The sequence below is a fragment of the Tursiops truncatus genome, chromosome 1, assembly GCF_011762595.2.
Source record: "Tursiops truncatus isolate mTurTru1 chromosome 1, mTurTru1.mat.Y, whole genome shotgun sequence".
In the NCBI taxonomy this organism is placed as follows: domain Eukaryota; kingdom Metazoa; phylum Chordata; class Mammalia; order Artiodactyla; family Delphinidae; genus Tursiops; species Tursiops truncatus.
In genome coordinates, this window is record NC_047034.1 from 71800608 (window position 1) to 71814401 (window position 13794).

At 47.6% G+C, this 13794-nt stretch overlaps 2 protein-coding genes across 18 annotated transcripts in view; one reads left to right on the top strand and one right to left on the bottom strand.

Annotated features, from left to right (window-relative positions):
• GON4L (gon-4 like) overlaps positions 1-4201 on the top strand; it is an 87741-nt gene extending 83540 nt beyond the window's left edge. For 11 of the 14 annotated variants that reach the window (XM_019933452.3, XM_019933483.3, XM_073806399.1 and 8 more), the window contains 5 exons: positions 516-629; positions 1191-1401; positions 2451-3078; positions 3171-3273; positions 3678-4201. In XM_019933452.3, coding sequence (XP_019789011.1) covers positions 516-629; positions 1191-1401; positions 2451-3078; positions 3171-3273; positions 3678-3827 — 1206 coding nt within the window. In that variant the 3' untranslated portion in view covers positions 3828-4201. Of the gene's footprint in view, positions 1-515; positions 630-1190; positions 1402-2450; positions 3079-3170 lie in introns of all 14 variants that reach the window. The other 3 variants (XR_002176061.3, XM_019933502.3, XM_073806430.1) reach the window with 3 other exon arrangements.
• A 2-nt stretch (positions 4202-4203) lies between these two features.
• On the bottom strand, positions 4204-8650 carry MSTO1 (misato mitochondrial distribution and morphology regulator 1). Of its 4 annotated transcripts, none has more exons than XM_019933553.3 (14): positions 8494-8649; positions 8248-8383; positions 7678-7747; positions 7507-7582; positions 7190-7244; positions 6965-7103; positions 6681-6798; positions 6469-6603; positions 6209-6361; positions 5775-5906; positions 5517-5701; positions 4971-5075; positions 4769-4881; positions 4204-4468 (listed from the first exon to the last, which is right to left on the bottom strand). In XM_019933553.3, exons 1-14 carry the CDS (start codon positions 8575-8577, stop codon positions 4257-4259), a joined length of 1713 nt encoding a protein of 570 aa, XP_019789112.1. In that variant the 5' UTR covers positions 8578-8649; the 3' UTR covers positions 4204-4256. The 4 variants fall into 4 exon arrangements, with proteins under 4 accessions (XP_019789112.1, XP_004315243.1, XP_073662604.1 ...); XM_004315195.3 differs by having other exon boundaries at positions 4204-4471; XM_073806503.1 differs by having other exon boundaries at positions 4204-4496.
• Between the last annotated feature and the right edge of the window lie 5144 nt (positions 8651-13794).

The following is a 13794-nucleotide window of genomic DNA, read 5'->3' on the forward strand; positions in this document are numbered from 1 at the left end:
TGGGCGATTTATTTAATCTCTCTTTGTTTCAGTTTCTTCATTGTCAGTGGGGATAGTAATGGTACTTATGTCTTGGGTTTGTTGAACAGAGTATCATTGAGTGAGCCTTCCATATGTACAAAGCCCTCTCAAGGGGATTGGAGGAGAGGGGAGAGCTCAGGGAACAGGGAGACAGAAACAAAGACAGACGAGTGAGTAGATCATACCTCATGAGGGAGCTCTCCAGTGACTTTGCCTCAAGATGATATTGCACTTAAATATTTCTTGAAACATCTGGGCAGCTGGGATATGTCAGTCTTTGGGTCATTTACAGATTGTTTCAGGGATTCATAGTAGGCTTTAGTTGAGTTTGGGCATTGATTTCCCCAGGCAACGTGAAGAGATGGTGTATAATGAAAGAGAAAGGAAGCGGGGAAGGGGGTCAGGGGGCAGGCTTGTTCAGGTGGCTCACAACTTAGCTCCCTCTATTGGTTCCAAAAATGCTTGGCAGTTAACCAAGCCCAAGTGTCTCCTAGGAGGCTGAGTGGCCAGATGGGGCCAAGGACTGTGCCTGCTGCTGCCATGAGGGAGGTCCTGACTCCAAGATGAAGAAGAGCAAGAGGAGAAGTTGTAGCCACTGCAGCAGCAAGGTGAGGAGGGAACTGGTACCAAGGGGTATCGGAGCTGCCTAGGGCAACCCCCAGGTTGCCTTGCTGTTTGGGGTATTGTTTGCTACCACAGATGTGTACCTTATTGAATTCCTAAAAAGATTACATGGGGATAAGTAATATGCCGTACGCATACACATTAGTGTGTGTATGCAAAATAAATAGAATCTTTAAAAATATATGTATAATGGATTTTGCTTTTTAAAGAGAATCTTGTAGGTGAAGCTTTTGGAATACGGAAGAATCAACCAGTTCATATATTTCCCTCTTAGATTTTTTTTTTTTAATGAAACAAACCTGTGTGAGGAAAATAGCCTAAAGGTAATGCTGGTTCTCTAAAGTAGGGTTGGTTGGCAGCAGAAATACAGTCCTTGGTTAGAGGATTGGTAGAATCCAGCACTCTTTTTTGGGCCATTTACAATTGTTGGAGCAGGCATGCATGTTGGTTGACTTGCTGAGCATCATGGCAAGGTTTCTTCCTTTGGTCGGCCCCTAAGACAAAAGAGGTCAGAAGACCCTTGACCCAGAAGGCCATCTCTGCAGGTCTGTGACAGCAAATCCTACAAGAGCAAGGAGCCCCATGAGTTGGTAGGCGGCAGCCCCCATGGAGAGGCCAGTCCCGTGCCTGGTGCTAAGGAAGCTGGGCAGGGCAAGGACGTGATGGAGGAGGAAACCCCAGAAGAGCGAGAAAGCACGGAGGCAACCCAGAGCAGGACTGACAGGAGTACCAGAAAGGGAGAGATGCCTGTTCCAGGTGAGTGAGCCAGCTGCCAGCCCAGCCTTTCTCCCTTTATTTCTGTCTCATTCTCACATACTTCAAGCAAGAACGTCTTTGAGCCTGGATAATACTAGTCTTTTCTTTTTTTTTTTTTTTGCGGTACGCGGGCCTCTCACTGTTGGGGCCTCTCCCGTTGCTCCGGACACCCAGGCTCAGCGGCCATGGCTCACGGGCCCAGCCGCTCCACAGCATGTGGCATCTTCCCGGACCGGGGCACGAACCCGTGTCCCTTGCATCGGCAGGCGGACTCTCAACCACTGTGCCACGAGGGAAGTCCTATTAGTCTTTTCAGGGATGGACTACCACCTCTTTTACTAATAAACCAGTAGGAAATCCTTACTGTCCAGCCTTAATTTTCTTTCCTGTGGCCTCAATCCTCTTGCAGAAATAAGAGTGCTACAAATCGACACAATCCAGCATTTTCTTTTTTTTTTTTAATATAAATTTATTTATTTTTGGCTGTGTTGGGTTTTTGTTGCTGCGCACGGGCTTTCTCTAGTTACGCGAGTGGGGCTACTCTTCCTTGCAGTGCGCAGGCTTCTCATTGCGGTGGCTTCTCTTGTTGCAGAGCACGGGCTCTAGGCACACGGGCTTCAGTAGTTGTGGCTCGTGGGCTCTAGAGCGCAGGCTCAGTAGCTGTGGCTCACGGGCTTAGTTGCCCTGCGGCATGTGGGATCTTCCTGGGCCAGGGCTTGAACCCGTCTCCCCTGCATTGGCGGGCGGATTCTTAACCACTGCGCCACCAGGAAGTCCCAGCATTTTCTTCTTGTGTTCCCATTCCTGAACCCCTTCCCCTTGTCTCCATATCCTCTGTGGTCTGCATTCCTAAAGCCTCAGCCATTCTCAGCTTTGGCAGTCGGACTTCATATCTTTATATAAGCGACCCTAGCCCCCACCCTCACCTCACTCTTGGACCTTAGAACTTTATCACGGTAGCTTGCCAGAGTGACCCCGTGGTAATTTGTGTCCTTAGATGCATTGTTACACTGTCCATACCCTTAGATCCTTATTTTCCTCCTAAACAGGATTGGCAGCAGGGAGCACTTTGCTGTCTCCTCAAGAAGTGACTTTTACAGACCAGCTCCTCCTCGATGGCCCACCGCCCTGCTCACCAGAGACTCCTCAGCTTCCCTCCAAAACTGGAACTGTGCTGTGCGCTGTTAGGAGTAACCAGGCTGGGCCTGAGGTTCTCTCCTGCCCCAGGGCATCCCCCAGACTTCAGGATGAGGGCGAGGGCCATAAGCCAGGGCATGAGTCACAGGCTTCCATGCTGGTCTGGAATGCTTCAGAAACTGAGAAATTGCCCGGAACCGTTGAACCGCCTGCTTCCTTCCCGAGTCCTGTTTCCTCAAGGACCGCAGACTTAGGGGGAAGACAGGTGTCTGGGAAACCAGATACTCAGGAGAGCTGGCTGCCTTCCAGTAGAGCTGGGGTGACAGCGGACGGGGTGTCTCCTGTCCATGGATCTTCTTCATTAGGTACTGACACCTCAGAGACTTCTCCCAAAGCCCCTAGAGGAGGTTTGGCTAAAGACAGTGGAATACAGGGAAAGGGTCCAGTGGGGGAGCCACAGACGAAGGCCACAGAAGCTACAGTGTGTGCCAACAACAGCAAGGTCAGCTCCACAGGGGAAAAGGTTGTCCTGTGGACAAGGTAGGTGGGGATGGATGTGTGAGCGTGTTTAGAAAGTGCATGGAGCACACCCATGTTACTGGTTTAGATTAATTGCCTTATGTGGATTCCAGGGAAGCTGACCGTGTGATTCTGACCATGTGCCAGGAGCAAGGAGCACAGCCGCAGACTTTTAGCATCATCTCCCAGCAGCTGGGAAATAAGACCCCTACTGAGGTAAGTAGGGGAAACTGCTAGAGCTTCAAGCTCCAGAGGAACCAAGGAAAGGAAGAGGACAGGTTGGCCAACTCAGAGGTGATTGGTGATTGTAAAGGTCTGCCCTGAGGAAAACCTTGGCTTGTCAGCGTGGTTAGTCGTAGCTCTAGAAGAGAGAGGGCATTGAATTTTGAGGTAGAAGCCCCAGGGACTGCATTCTAGTTTTGTTTTTAGAAGGAATGTGACTTTGGGCAAAATGTTTAGCCTTTTAACCCGAGCTTCCTTATCTGTAAGGAGGGCACAGCCCTCACCGCCTTACTGTGTAGAACAAACAAGACTGTTCAAGTTGGTATATAGTGCTTAGTAAATGTTAAAATGTTACTAACTTCAGAAAGGTGAACGCAAGCCTCCTCCTCTCCTCCTAGGTTTCCCATCGTTTTCGAGAACTCATGCAGCTTTTCCACACAGCCTGCGAGGCCAGCTCCGAGGATGAGGACGATGCGACCAGTACCAGCAATACAGACCAGCTGTCTGACCACGGGGACCTTCTGTCTGAGGAAGAGCTGGATGAGTGAGACCCTGGGAGCGTGAGGATGTCATCTGCACAGGATTGAATCCAACAGGCACCCTGATCGGGGGAAGGGTGGCTGTACTTTGCTTGTAAAACCCTTGAGCTCAGCGTGAGGAGCTGGCGGAGCAGGGGGCCAGGGACAAGGACAATGGCAGGCTGGGGGTTGGATGGCCCTGCCATCCTGTGTGTCTTTTATGAAGACCTTAGAAATCTACGTTGTAAAGGACATTGAGGGAGAGTGCAGCCCAGTTCCTTTTCTGTGTGTTTTTTTCTTTTCTTTTTTGTCTGGTGGTACATATTTATTGTTGTGTGATCTGATCACAGTGTTTCTAAATGTGATAAATGCGTATGTTGGTGTAGCCAGTCCAAAGACACTGAGCTCCTGCATCCAGCAGTTTTTATTGTAAACTAGCTCTTTCCTTTTCTTGGAGCTTTAGTCCATGAGGCTGTCGCCACTCTGGTAGCACTGGGCCAGGCTGCGTAGCTCCTGCAGCGTCTCCTCTAGGTCATCCTGTTCCACTCCAGCGTCCATGAAGCTGGCCCAGCGCCGCAGGTCGAGTCTGGCGAGATCTTTGGCCAAATCTCCCAGGGCCCGGTTCAAGGATGAAGAGGAGCAGAGGGCCCCGAGCACTGGGATGCTCTCCACTGCTGCGGAGGGAGGGAAACGGGAACCCTCTGAATGGACCACTGTTCTACCCTCGGTCTGTTGCACACACAGGGAAGTCTGGGCCTCTGGTAGACTTGATTATATAGTAAACTCAATAAATTTTGTGTCCTCTCCCCTTTGTATACCAGCACTCCAGAGGAAGAACACTTCTCTCAGGAGCCATAGGGTGAATAAAGGAGTGTTAAACTGGGAATTTCCCAAGTACCTTATCCAGGAAGGGGTATAGTAAAACTCTCCCATGCTTGAAAACCTCTTGGTTTTCTTCACCTCCTACATACCTGCCCCTGTTGGGGGACCATCCAGAACCAAACCCTGCTGGCTGAAGCTTGAGGAGAAGAGGTAGGGGTAAGGAGGAACCACCTTACAGGGAGTCAGCAGCAGATGAGAAGAGCTGTGGGGCAAGAGGACAGCAGCTGAGTGAGAAGAAGTCAGGGGAGGTGGCAGGTCTGGGAGGAGAGCGGGGGCAAGCATTATACTGACCTCCTGACTCGAGGCTGCTGCTGCTGCAAGTACTGGGCCAAGACTTCTTCCCCGGTGGTGCACGCATGGAGGGGGGAGGGCAGGGGTGTCCCTGGGGTGAGCTGACTGCCAGAACAAAGCCAAAACAACCTTTAATCTGTGGCAGCATGAATGAGAAACTAGGACTTAGGTTCTCAGGCCATCAGCTGATCGGGATGCTCACAGCCTTTGTTTTCTTTTTTTTTCTTTTGCTGTACGCGGGCCTCTCACTGTTGTGGCCTCTTCCACTGCGGAGCACAGGCTCCGGACGCACAGGCTCAGCGGCCATGGCTCACAGGCCCAGCCGCTCCGCGGCATGTGGGATCTTCCCGGACCGGGGCACGAACCCGCGTCCCCTGCATGGGCAGGCGGACTCTCAACCACTGCGCCACCAGGGAAGCCCCTGTTTTCTTTTAAGTGGCCCAGAGGGAAGGCGAGCAGGGCAGTGCCATTAGAACACCCAGAGGTATGTGAAAAGGATGTGAAACAAAAGTCTGACAAGGGCTCCTAAGGACCACCAGCCCTCACCTGGTGTGGCATGCTCTGTCTAGACCCCTCAGCACCACGGACTGGGCAAAGCAGCACGTTCCAGAAGGGTCCCCACATGCAGACAGTGGGGTCCATGGGGTGGCCTCTCCAAGCTGCATCAGCGTATCAGGGAGGGACTGGCTTGGAACTAAGGGGAAGGGGATGGTTGCTCCTGCTGTGACCACCTAAAGATAAGGAAGAAATCAAGTTATAGAGCTTTTTCTCAGCTCTGACCCATCTCCTCACAAAGCTTAATACCTTTTTCCCAGAGAAGTTCAGCATATCAGCCAGATGAACCATGGAAACTGGTGAGGAGCATAGGCGATAAGGAACAGTGACTGTGTCCAGGGCTGTAGCCAGGATGGCGCCACAGTGGAAGGGCAGAGCGGCCTGTAAAGAGGATACAGAGAAGAGCACTTGGCCTTCTGGGTGTGGAAAAGAGAGTGTGGAGGCAGAATAGTAATGGCAGAGAGGCCCGCATGCGTTGGGACAAAGCAGGGGTGTGTTTGGCCCAGGGCTGGATAAGCATAGGACAATGTCATCTAAGAGGCCACATCAGAGCCGAGTTCAAGCTGAGGCTTCAAGAATAGAGCCAGTAGCAGATAAAGGCTGACTTGGCGAGCGTGTGCGCGTGCGCATGTGTGTGTTGCCCTGTCACTAGCTGCAGTCAGAACAAGAGCATGGAGCCTTACATCATATTGCAGGTGAGGGAAGTTGACAGGTGGCTCAGGTTGCAGCCCCAGGCTCCCACCCAAGGATAAGGGGCAGACCAGAGAGCTGTGAGCAGACAGGTGCACCAGACCGAAAGCTGTGTTTAGCAGACGGTAGATGTTTTTCTGGGGCTCCTGGTGAAAGAAATGAGAGTAGTTTGTTTGAACCAACTTTCTCACTGGGCTATCCTCATTTCTCCCTCCTTACCCTGTGACCGTTTCTCCCCACAAGAACTACTCACCCCGAGGCAGTACGGACCAGGGAGCAGGCCCCAGGTTATTATTCCCCGCCCTGAATACTCGTCTTGTAGCAACTCTGCGGCCTTGGCGCCTACCCCAGAGAAGCCATTGTGCAGGTCACACAGGATCTGGAAGCCCTGGAGAGAGGTGAATGGCGAAAGTCAGCAGGATGAGGGGAGTTTCTACCCAAGTGCCCGCGATGCCACGCAGCTACCTGCAGGTAGTCGCATTCCTCCACGTAGAAGTGCAGCCTGTCCTCCAGCTCTTCCAGGTACTTGGGTTCCTTCAGGATACTCTCCCCTTGGCCAAAAGCCTCCAGGCGACCTGCTTCCCTGCCATGCATAAACACAGTCCAGGATTTACAGGACTCCCCCACTTCCATCCCTCCGCCCAAGAGCTCTTGTATTGGAGGAGGGCAGGGAAGATGGCCTCAAGAGCCTCATCCAACATTAGTGGGGACCCAGTTTCTTGCCTCACAGCCTCTGGGGCCCTCCATACCCATCATGGTTGTACTTCTGAATCATACAGATGCTCCGGGGATGGAGATGGACTCTGAGAAAGTCTGACCAGACTCTGATGCTGCCCTCTGTGGGGAGAACTGGTTTTGGAGTTGTAGCGGTGGTGAATGGTGGGGGACCTGAAGAAAAAGCAGAGGAAACGTACCTTTCTCCATGTTCCTGCTCTGCCCCACTCCCCATTTTGCAGTATCTGGAGAAGTCTCACCTTTGCCATTGGGAATGGATTTGACCCTCCAGATACCATCACTATTCAGCACTCCCTGGGCGGGATGAGAAAATCTACATTTAGGTCCAGGCCGTCTAGACGCAAAAGTTGATTTATCCTCCCTGATTTTGCTGGCCACACCCTACAACTTCCTTTCCGTTCACGTACTCACAGTCCTTTAGTAGGAGAAAAAAGTGCTTTTCCTCAAAATACCATTCTAGGGCATTTAAGATGGCTAAAATTCTCTTTTTCTCTGCCCCAGTGGAGGCACTCTGGTTGTAGCACTGGGCTTAAAAGTTCAGGGCAGAGGCCCTCACCTCTGCACTCAGGAGGTCCTGGAGATAAGGGTTCTTGGGATAGATTTCCTCTTTGTGTGTGGTGAGCTTCCCTTGCCTGAAAGAAATTGGAGATTGATCATAGTGTCAGTTTCCCTGAGTTCTCCAGCTTGCTATGCTCCTTCCCAACTCCTTTCCAAACATCACAAGTACCATGCTATTGCAGCATCTAGCTGCTTGTCCTTGTAGAGTCCACCTTCTTGTTTTAGGGAGCTCAGACTACCTGTACAAAAATAACAGACAATGTTAGGTAAAGCCCTGTCCCTCCAGTCGTTCAGCTAACCTTCCTCTGATCACCTGACAACCTGCTGTCATCATCACTCCAGCACTTGGCCCTTCCAAGCTTTCTTGATTAGACATGGGTTGAAAAAAACCCTTGCCTAGGAGAATGTAGATTCCATCCTTCATTTCCCAGCTTAGTCCTTAGCTTTGGGACCTGGGCAAAGACCACACCCAGTGGTTCTACGGGAGCGCCACAGTTCATCTCACTGTGTCTAGGGACAAGTAGACCATTCCAGAGATAGCTCTTGAACGGAATAAAATTTTGCTTTCTTGCGTCCCCTCAGGTGTTGGCATACTGTGGTTAGCCCTCCTTGGGGCTCCTCATCTCTGGTCCTTCAGCCTAGTATAGTCGGGGTCAAGGATCTTGACGCGAACGGATGCTAGAGACTCCACACGCGAAGGAGAACACTGGGAATTGGCTGACTCCAGCCACCACCTAACCCTTCAGATCCATGAGTATGAGTCTCGGCGTGTAAGTCTCTTGGCCGTGTAACGTCCGGCCGGTCCGGTACAGGACGTCGGGGCACAGCTCTCCCGGCGGTTCTTTGGCATCGGTCGGCCTGCACAGCGCAGCATCCTGGGGAGGCACAGAGGAAGGACTGGACTCGGGTGGCGAGAGGAACAGGCCGGAGGCAAGGACTGGAGATCCGGAAAGGTTCAGCTGAGGCAGCCGCCCAGAGACCTTACCTGCTGGTTCCACCAGTGCGCTCCCACGAAACCCGCAAAATGTCCCAACTGCAAAGTGAGCACCTCCCGGGGACCCCCCGCCATGCTGCGCGGCTCCGCTGGGTAGCACAGCCACAGCCTGCCCACTCGCTGCTCCTTGCCGATTGGCTCAGCAGGCTTGTGGGTGGGGCCTCAGTCCCGGCGTCCTATTGGCCCATAAACACATCCTTTCCCATAGGATAAACGATTCGTTGGGCTTTAATGACCCCGCTCTTCATACCCCGCCTCTTCCTGGCGTGGAACAGTCTTGCTTATCAGTCGTTGTTGTCGAGGGGCGGGGCGCAGTGGCGCAGGCCGGAAGTTGTGGGCACTAGGGCTCAAGCGCCGTGCTGGAGCGTTCTTGGTGCTGGGTTCTCTGCATCCCCCGTGGGGTTCCTGGTGCGGCTCACTAAAGATTCTCCTACCTACTCCTGACGGCTCTTGCAGCTGTTGTGCAAGGATACTTCTGCTGGCTACTTTTTTTTTTTTCATAGGATACTTTTTTTTTTTCATAGGATACTTCTGCTGGCTAATAGCGACTCAGGCAAAAAATAAAACCTTGCCAGAAAACTAGACGCTACCTTAAAGCCTCACATGTGTCCTCTCCTTCCTGTCCAAAACTCACAGCCTTCCTGACTTCTAACCCTGTGGACTGGCTCGCTCTATCTATGTATATAATGTAAGTCAATCCGAGTACATATTCTTTTGCGTCTGCCTTTTGCTCAATATTGTTAACTTCTTCCCTGTTCTTGCATATACTTATAGTTCATTTTCATTTCTTCAGAATGCCATTGTAGAAATATACCTCAAATGATCTACTCTGCTGATAATGGACTTTGGAATTGTTTCCAGTTTGGGGCTATTAGGTGCTACAGTTAACATTCTTGTGCATGTGGACATGCACACATTTCTGTTGTGTATATACCTAGGAGTGTAATTGTTGGATCATAAGGATGGGAATGTGTGAATATGGTAAATAACACCAAACTTTTCTAAATTTAGTTTCACCACCAGTGTAGGAGTGTTTGCAGGTGATGTTCCATAACCTTGCCACCATTAAAAATTTTTAGTCCATATCATTGGTTTTAGTTTTCCTGATTAGTGAGATTGAGAGCACCTTTTTATGTTTATCACCATTAGAATAGCCACTTTTGTGAAGTGCATGTTCAAGTCTCTTGCCCATTTTTCTTTTGGGTCATCTCAACCATTTGTAGGAGTAAGTACTTTATTCTGAATACAAGCCCTTTGTCAGTTACTTGTGTTGAAAATATCTTCTCCCACTGAAGTATATTAACTCTCCTGCTATGATTGTCTATCTCCTTGTAATTTTGTCAGTTTTTAATTTCTTAGGCTATGTTATTACTGCATACTACTTTACAGTTTTATTTTCCTGATGGATTGAAACTTCCACCATTATAAGCTATCCCTCTTTTTCTCAAATAATGCTGTTTTACCTTAATATCTACTTCGATAGTAATATAGATGAACCAGCTTTCTTTTGGTTAGTGTTTGCACAGTGTATCTTTTTTTGACTCGCAACTTTAATTTGTCTCTTGAAGACAATATACTATACGCCAGAAGCAAACACCAAGTGGGATTATACATGCATGTGCTTTATTGGGGAAATGCCTGTGTGGGAATGTCTCGGGAAACCAGAAGAGGCTGGGAGAGTCTCAGACCCTGATGAAGGTATGAACCCGTTGAAGAATAGAGGGAAGGAAGAAATCTGACTGCAGTTTTTTTTCTTTCTAACACCCTTATTGAGGTATTATTTATATACAGTAAATGATATTGAGGTGTCACTTACATCCATCTTAAGTGTATGATCTTGTAAATAAAGAGTTGTGCAGTCATCACAATTCAGTTTTAAAGCATTTACATCATCCCCAAAAGATTCTTCCTGGGGAATTACAGGTAAACCCTGTTCCTACCTCTAACACCAGCCAACCACTGATCTACTTTTGCCGTTATAGATTTGCCATTTCTGGATGTTTCATATAATCATACAAATGTATTTTTGTGTGTTTGGAGTCTTAGCGTAAGGTTTTTGAGTTCCCATGTTGTAGTATGTATTAGTATTTTGCTCATTTCTGGTTATCCGTTTACAAGTAGATGGATATTTGGATTATTTTTACTTTTTAGCTATTATGAATAATGTTACTATGAATAGTCTCATGCTGCCTGAACACAAGTCTTTGTGTGGACATATTTTCATTTCTTTAGGGTAGATACTTAGGGGTGGAATTGCTGGGTCATGTGATAACTTCGTGCTTAACATTTTTAGGAACTGCCAAACTGTTTTCTAAAATTATTTCCATTTTATATTTCCACTGGAAATGTTTGAGGGTTCCTTTTCTTTTTCCCTGCACCCCGCAGCTTATGGGATCTTAGTTCCCTGAAAAGGGATTGAACCCAGGCCCTTGGCAGTGAGAGCACCGAGTCCTAACCACTGGACCGCCAGGGAATTCCCATGGAGGGTTGCTTTTTCTCCACATCCTCCCCAACACTTGTTATTATTGTCTTTTTGATTTATAGCCATTCTAGTGGGTGTGAGGTGGTATCTTACTGTGGTTTCGATTTGCTCCTAATCAGTAGTGATGTTGAACATCTTTTCACTATCCTGTCAGCCACTTATATGTCTTGTCTTTTTTTAAGTTATTAATTTTTTAAAAAAATAAATTTATTTTTGGCTGCGTTGGGTCTTCATTGCTGTGCACGGGCTTTCTCTAGTTGTGGCGAGCGGGGGCTACTCTTCACTGTGGTGCACGGGCTTCTGCTTCTCATTGCAGTGGCTTCTCTTGTTATGGAGCACGGGCTCTAGGTGCGTGGGCTCAGTAGTTGTGGCTTGTAGGCTCTAGAGCGCAGGCTCAGTAGTTGTGGCGCACGGGCTTAGTTGCTCCGTGGCATGTGGGATCTTCCCGGACCAGGGATCGAACCCGTGTCCCCTGCATTGGCAGGTGGATTCTCAACCACTGCACCACCAGGGAAGTCCCCAAAATTACTTTCTTAATTTCATTTTTGGATTTTTCATTGCTAGTATAGAGAAATACAATTGGTTTTTGTATATTAATCTTGTAGTATTGTTGTGACCTTGTTGAACTTGTTTTGAGTTCTAGTAGATTATTTTGAGATTTCCTAAGGTTTTCTATATACAGGAATATGTCATCTGAAAAGAAAGAGAGTTTTGCTTCTTACTTTTCATTCTGAATTCAGTCCACCTGAGTGATGAAGAAAAGCCCCAAGAGACCAGCTGTGCAGCAGGCTTAGCATGGAGACAGAAAAAATTGGGGCATGAGGATCAGGTCTGCAGTAGAAGGATCTTAAGAAAAAAAGGGGACTGGATAGGGTTGATTATGATAGACTATTTGGGAAAAAATTAAGAATCCATATTTAGCAAATTGCAAAAGTAATGAGGCAATTCTTCAGTAAGGATTTTGTACATAAATGATAGTATAGTCATACAGCTTACTATTCCACATTCATGAAAGAGAAGAAGGCATATTGATTATGAGCTTGGCCTTCCAAAGATGGAAGCCAATTTCCCAGCCTCATTTACAGTTAAGGATCAGGCTTGTCAATCAGATTCAGGTCCTGTCCAGTAAGTATCTGGTAAGGGTAAGAGCAGTGGCATCTTGCTTTTTTTGGGAGGCAGCAGCACTGCAATTTCTGGGGGCTAGCTGCCATTATCATTAGTATAGGCTGCAATGTCAATGTTCATAGTAGCACTGGTGACTTTATCACAGCAGACCCTCCCCTGTTGTGGTTAGGATGTTGTCTGTGGCTGCTGAGCTTGTGACAGTGTCCCTCTTGGAGGTTCTGTGTGCTATTTCCTTTTCTTTTTAAATTCCTTAGAGCAGGCACTCGATTTATAAGAAAAACTCCTGGCAGGTACAATTTCCAAGATACCTGGAAACACCAAGGTATAGAAGAGTAAGTACACTATTGTGTTTAAAAAAACGTGTATTTTTTTAGAATTTTGTCTCTATAATTTGATTGCCTCTAGAAAAGGGAGCTGAGAGAAAACGAGCCTGATTTTCTATGAAATGTTTTTGTATGGTTTGAACTTTGTAACCCATACATGGCAAAAATAAAGGCATAGTGAAGCCACTGAATGACATTAAGGGAATTGCATGATGTGCTGTGTTTAGAGAGCTCACTCAGGCAACCCAGTGAAAGACTGGAGGGAGGAGCCACGGGTAGTTGGCAGAGAAACAAATTAGCAAATGATTATAGTAACTCAAACAAGAAGCGATGGGGTTATGAAAGGCAGTGGTAGTAAGGATGGAGAGGAGCTCCATCTGAGCTCCTGAAAAGACAGATCTCAAGGCTTGACTATCTGTATTGGGAGGCGTATCGGTCAGGGTTCAGTCAGAGAAGCAGAACTATATTAAAAGGGATCTGTTAAATGGATTCAAACTTTCCAACTGGTTAAGCAGTCTCTATAAGGCTGTTATCTTTGAATTTGATGCTAGAACATCAGTCTAGCTAAAGTGTCTGGGGACTGGGTCAGGGATGGAGGTTTTATTTTTGACAGGGAATCCTTGAGGAGGATAGGGTAGGGGCAGCTGGCTCTCTAGTGAAAAATGCTGATATACATTCAGACTCTCTTCTCGTAGTAATTGTTCAAATAAAGCATTAATAGAATCCAAGTTATAAATAGTAGCTACCTATCATTTATGGGGGCCTACTATGTGTGAGGCACCTGACATTTATTATGTGATTTAATTCTCACAAAATCCCTGAAAGTTTGGCATTATTATTACCTTTACATAAGGTGAAACAGAGATAAGGTAAAATTAGAGAAGGAAATAGGCTCAGACAGTTAGCTAATAAGCAGCAGATCTGGGAATCAAACTTCTCACTCTTTGGAACCAACAACCTGGGTATGGTGAGAGAATCAGACTCTTCTGAAATTGATGAGTCAGTGTTTTCTCATCTCAGAAAGATGGTACACAGACAGTACTATTCTACATGGATTAAAGATGTTAATTCACTACATACAATGTATGCTGTAGGGGTTTAGAACTTCTTTCAGGAACCTGTAGAAAGGGGCTGTACTATACAAAGTTGCCAGACTCAGCTGGAGTTTGAAGAAAGTTCTCAGGGACCATTGATAAAAGAGTAAATAGGAAGTGAATGGACTGGGAGTGAGAAGTTCAGGAGATTGAGTCTCAATCTCCTAAATTGAATAAAGTCTGGAAAATTTCTGTAGAATTTAGTCTCAACAAGCAGAATGCCAAAGAAATTCAATTTGGCCAATCTGAAGGCTCTTTCCATCTTATA

Coding starts and splice junctions, on each gene's coding strand:
- MSTO1 (XM_004315195.3), bottom strand. CDS start 8,577: ATGGCGGGGGGTCCCCGGGAGGTGCTCACTTTGCAGTTGGGACATTTT. Junction 6,799..6,964: donor CAGAAGTACAACCATGATGG/GTATGGAGGGCC, acceptor TATGCATGGCAG/GGAAGCAGGTCGCCTGGAGG. Junction 4,472..4,768: donor TGGTCCCCCAACAGGGGCAG/GTATGTAGGAGG, acceptor CTCCCTCCGCAG/CAGTGGAGAGCATCCCAGTG.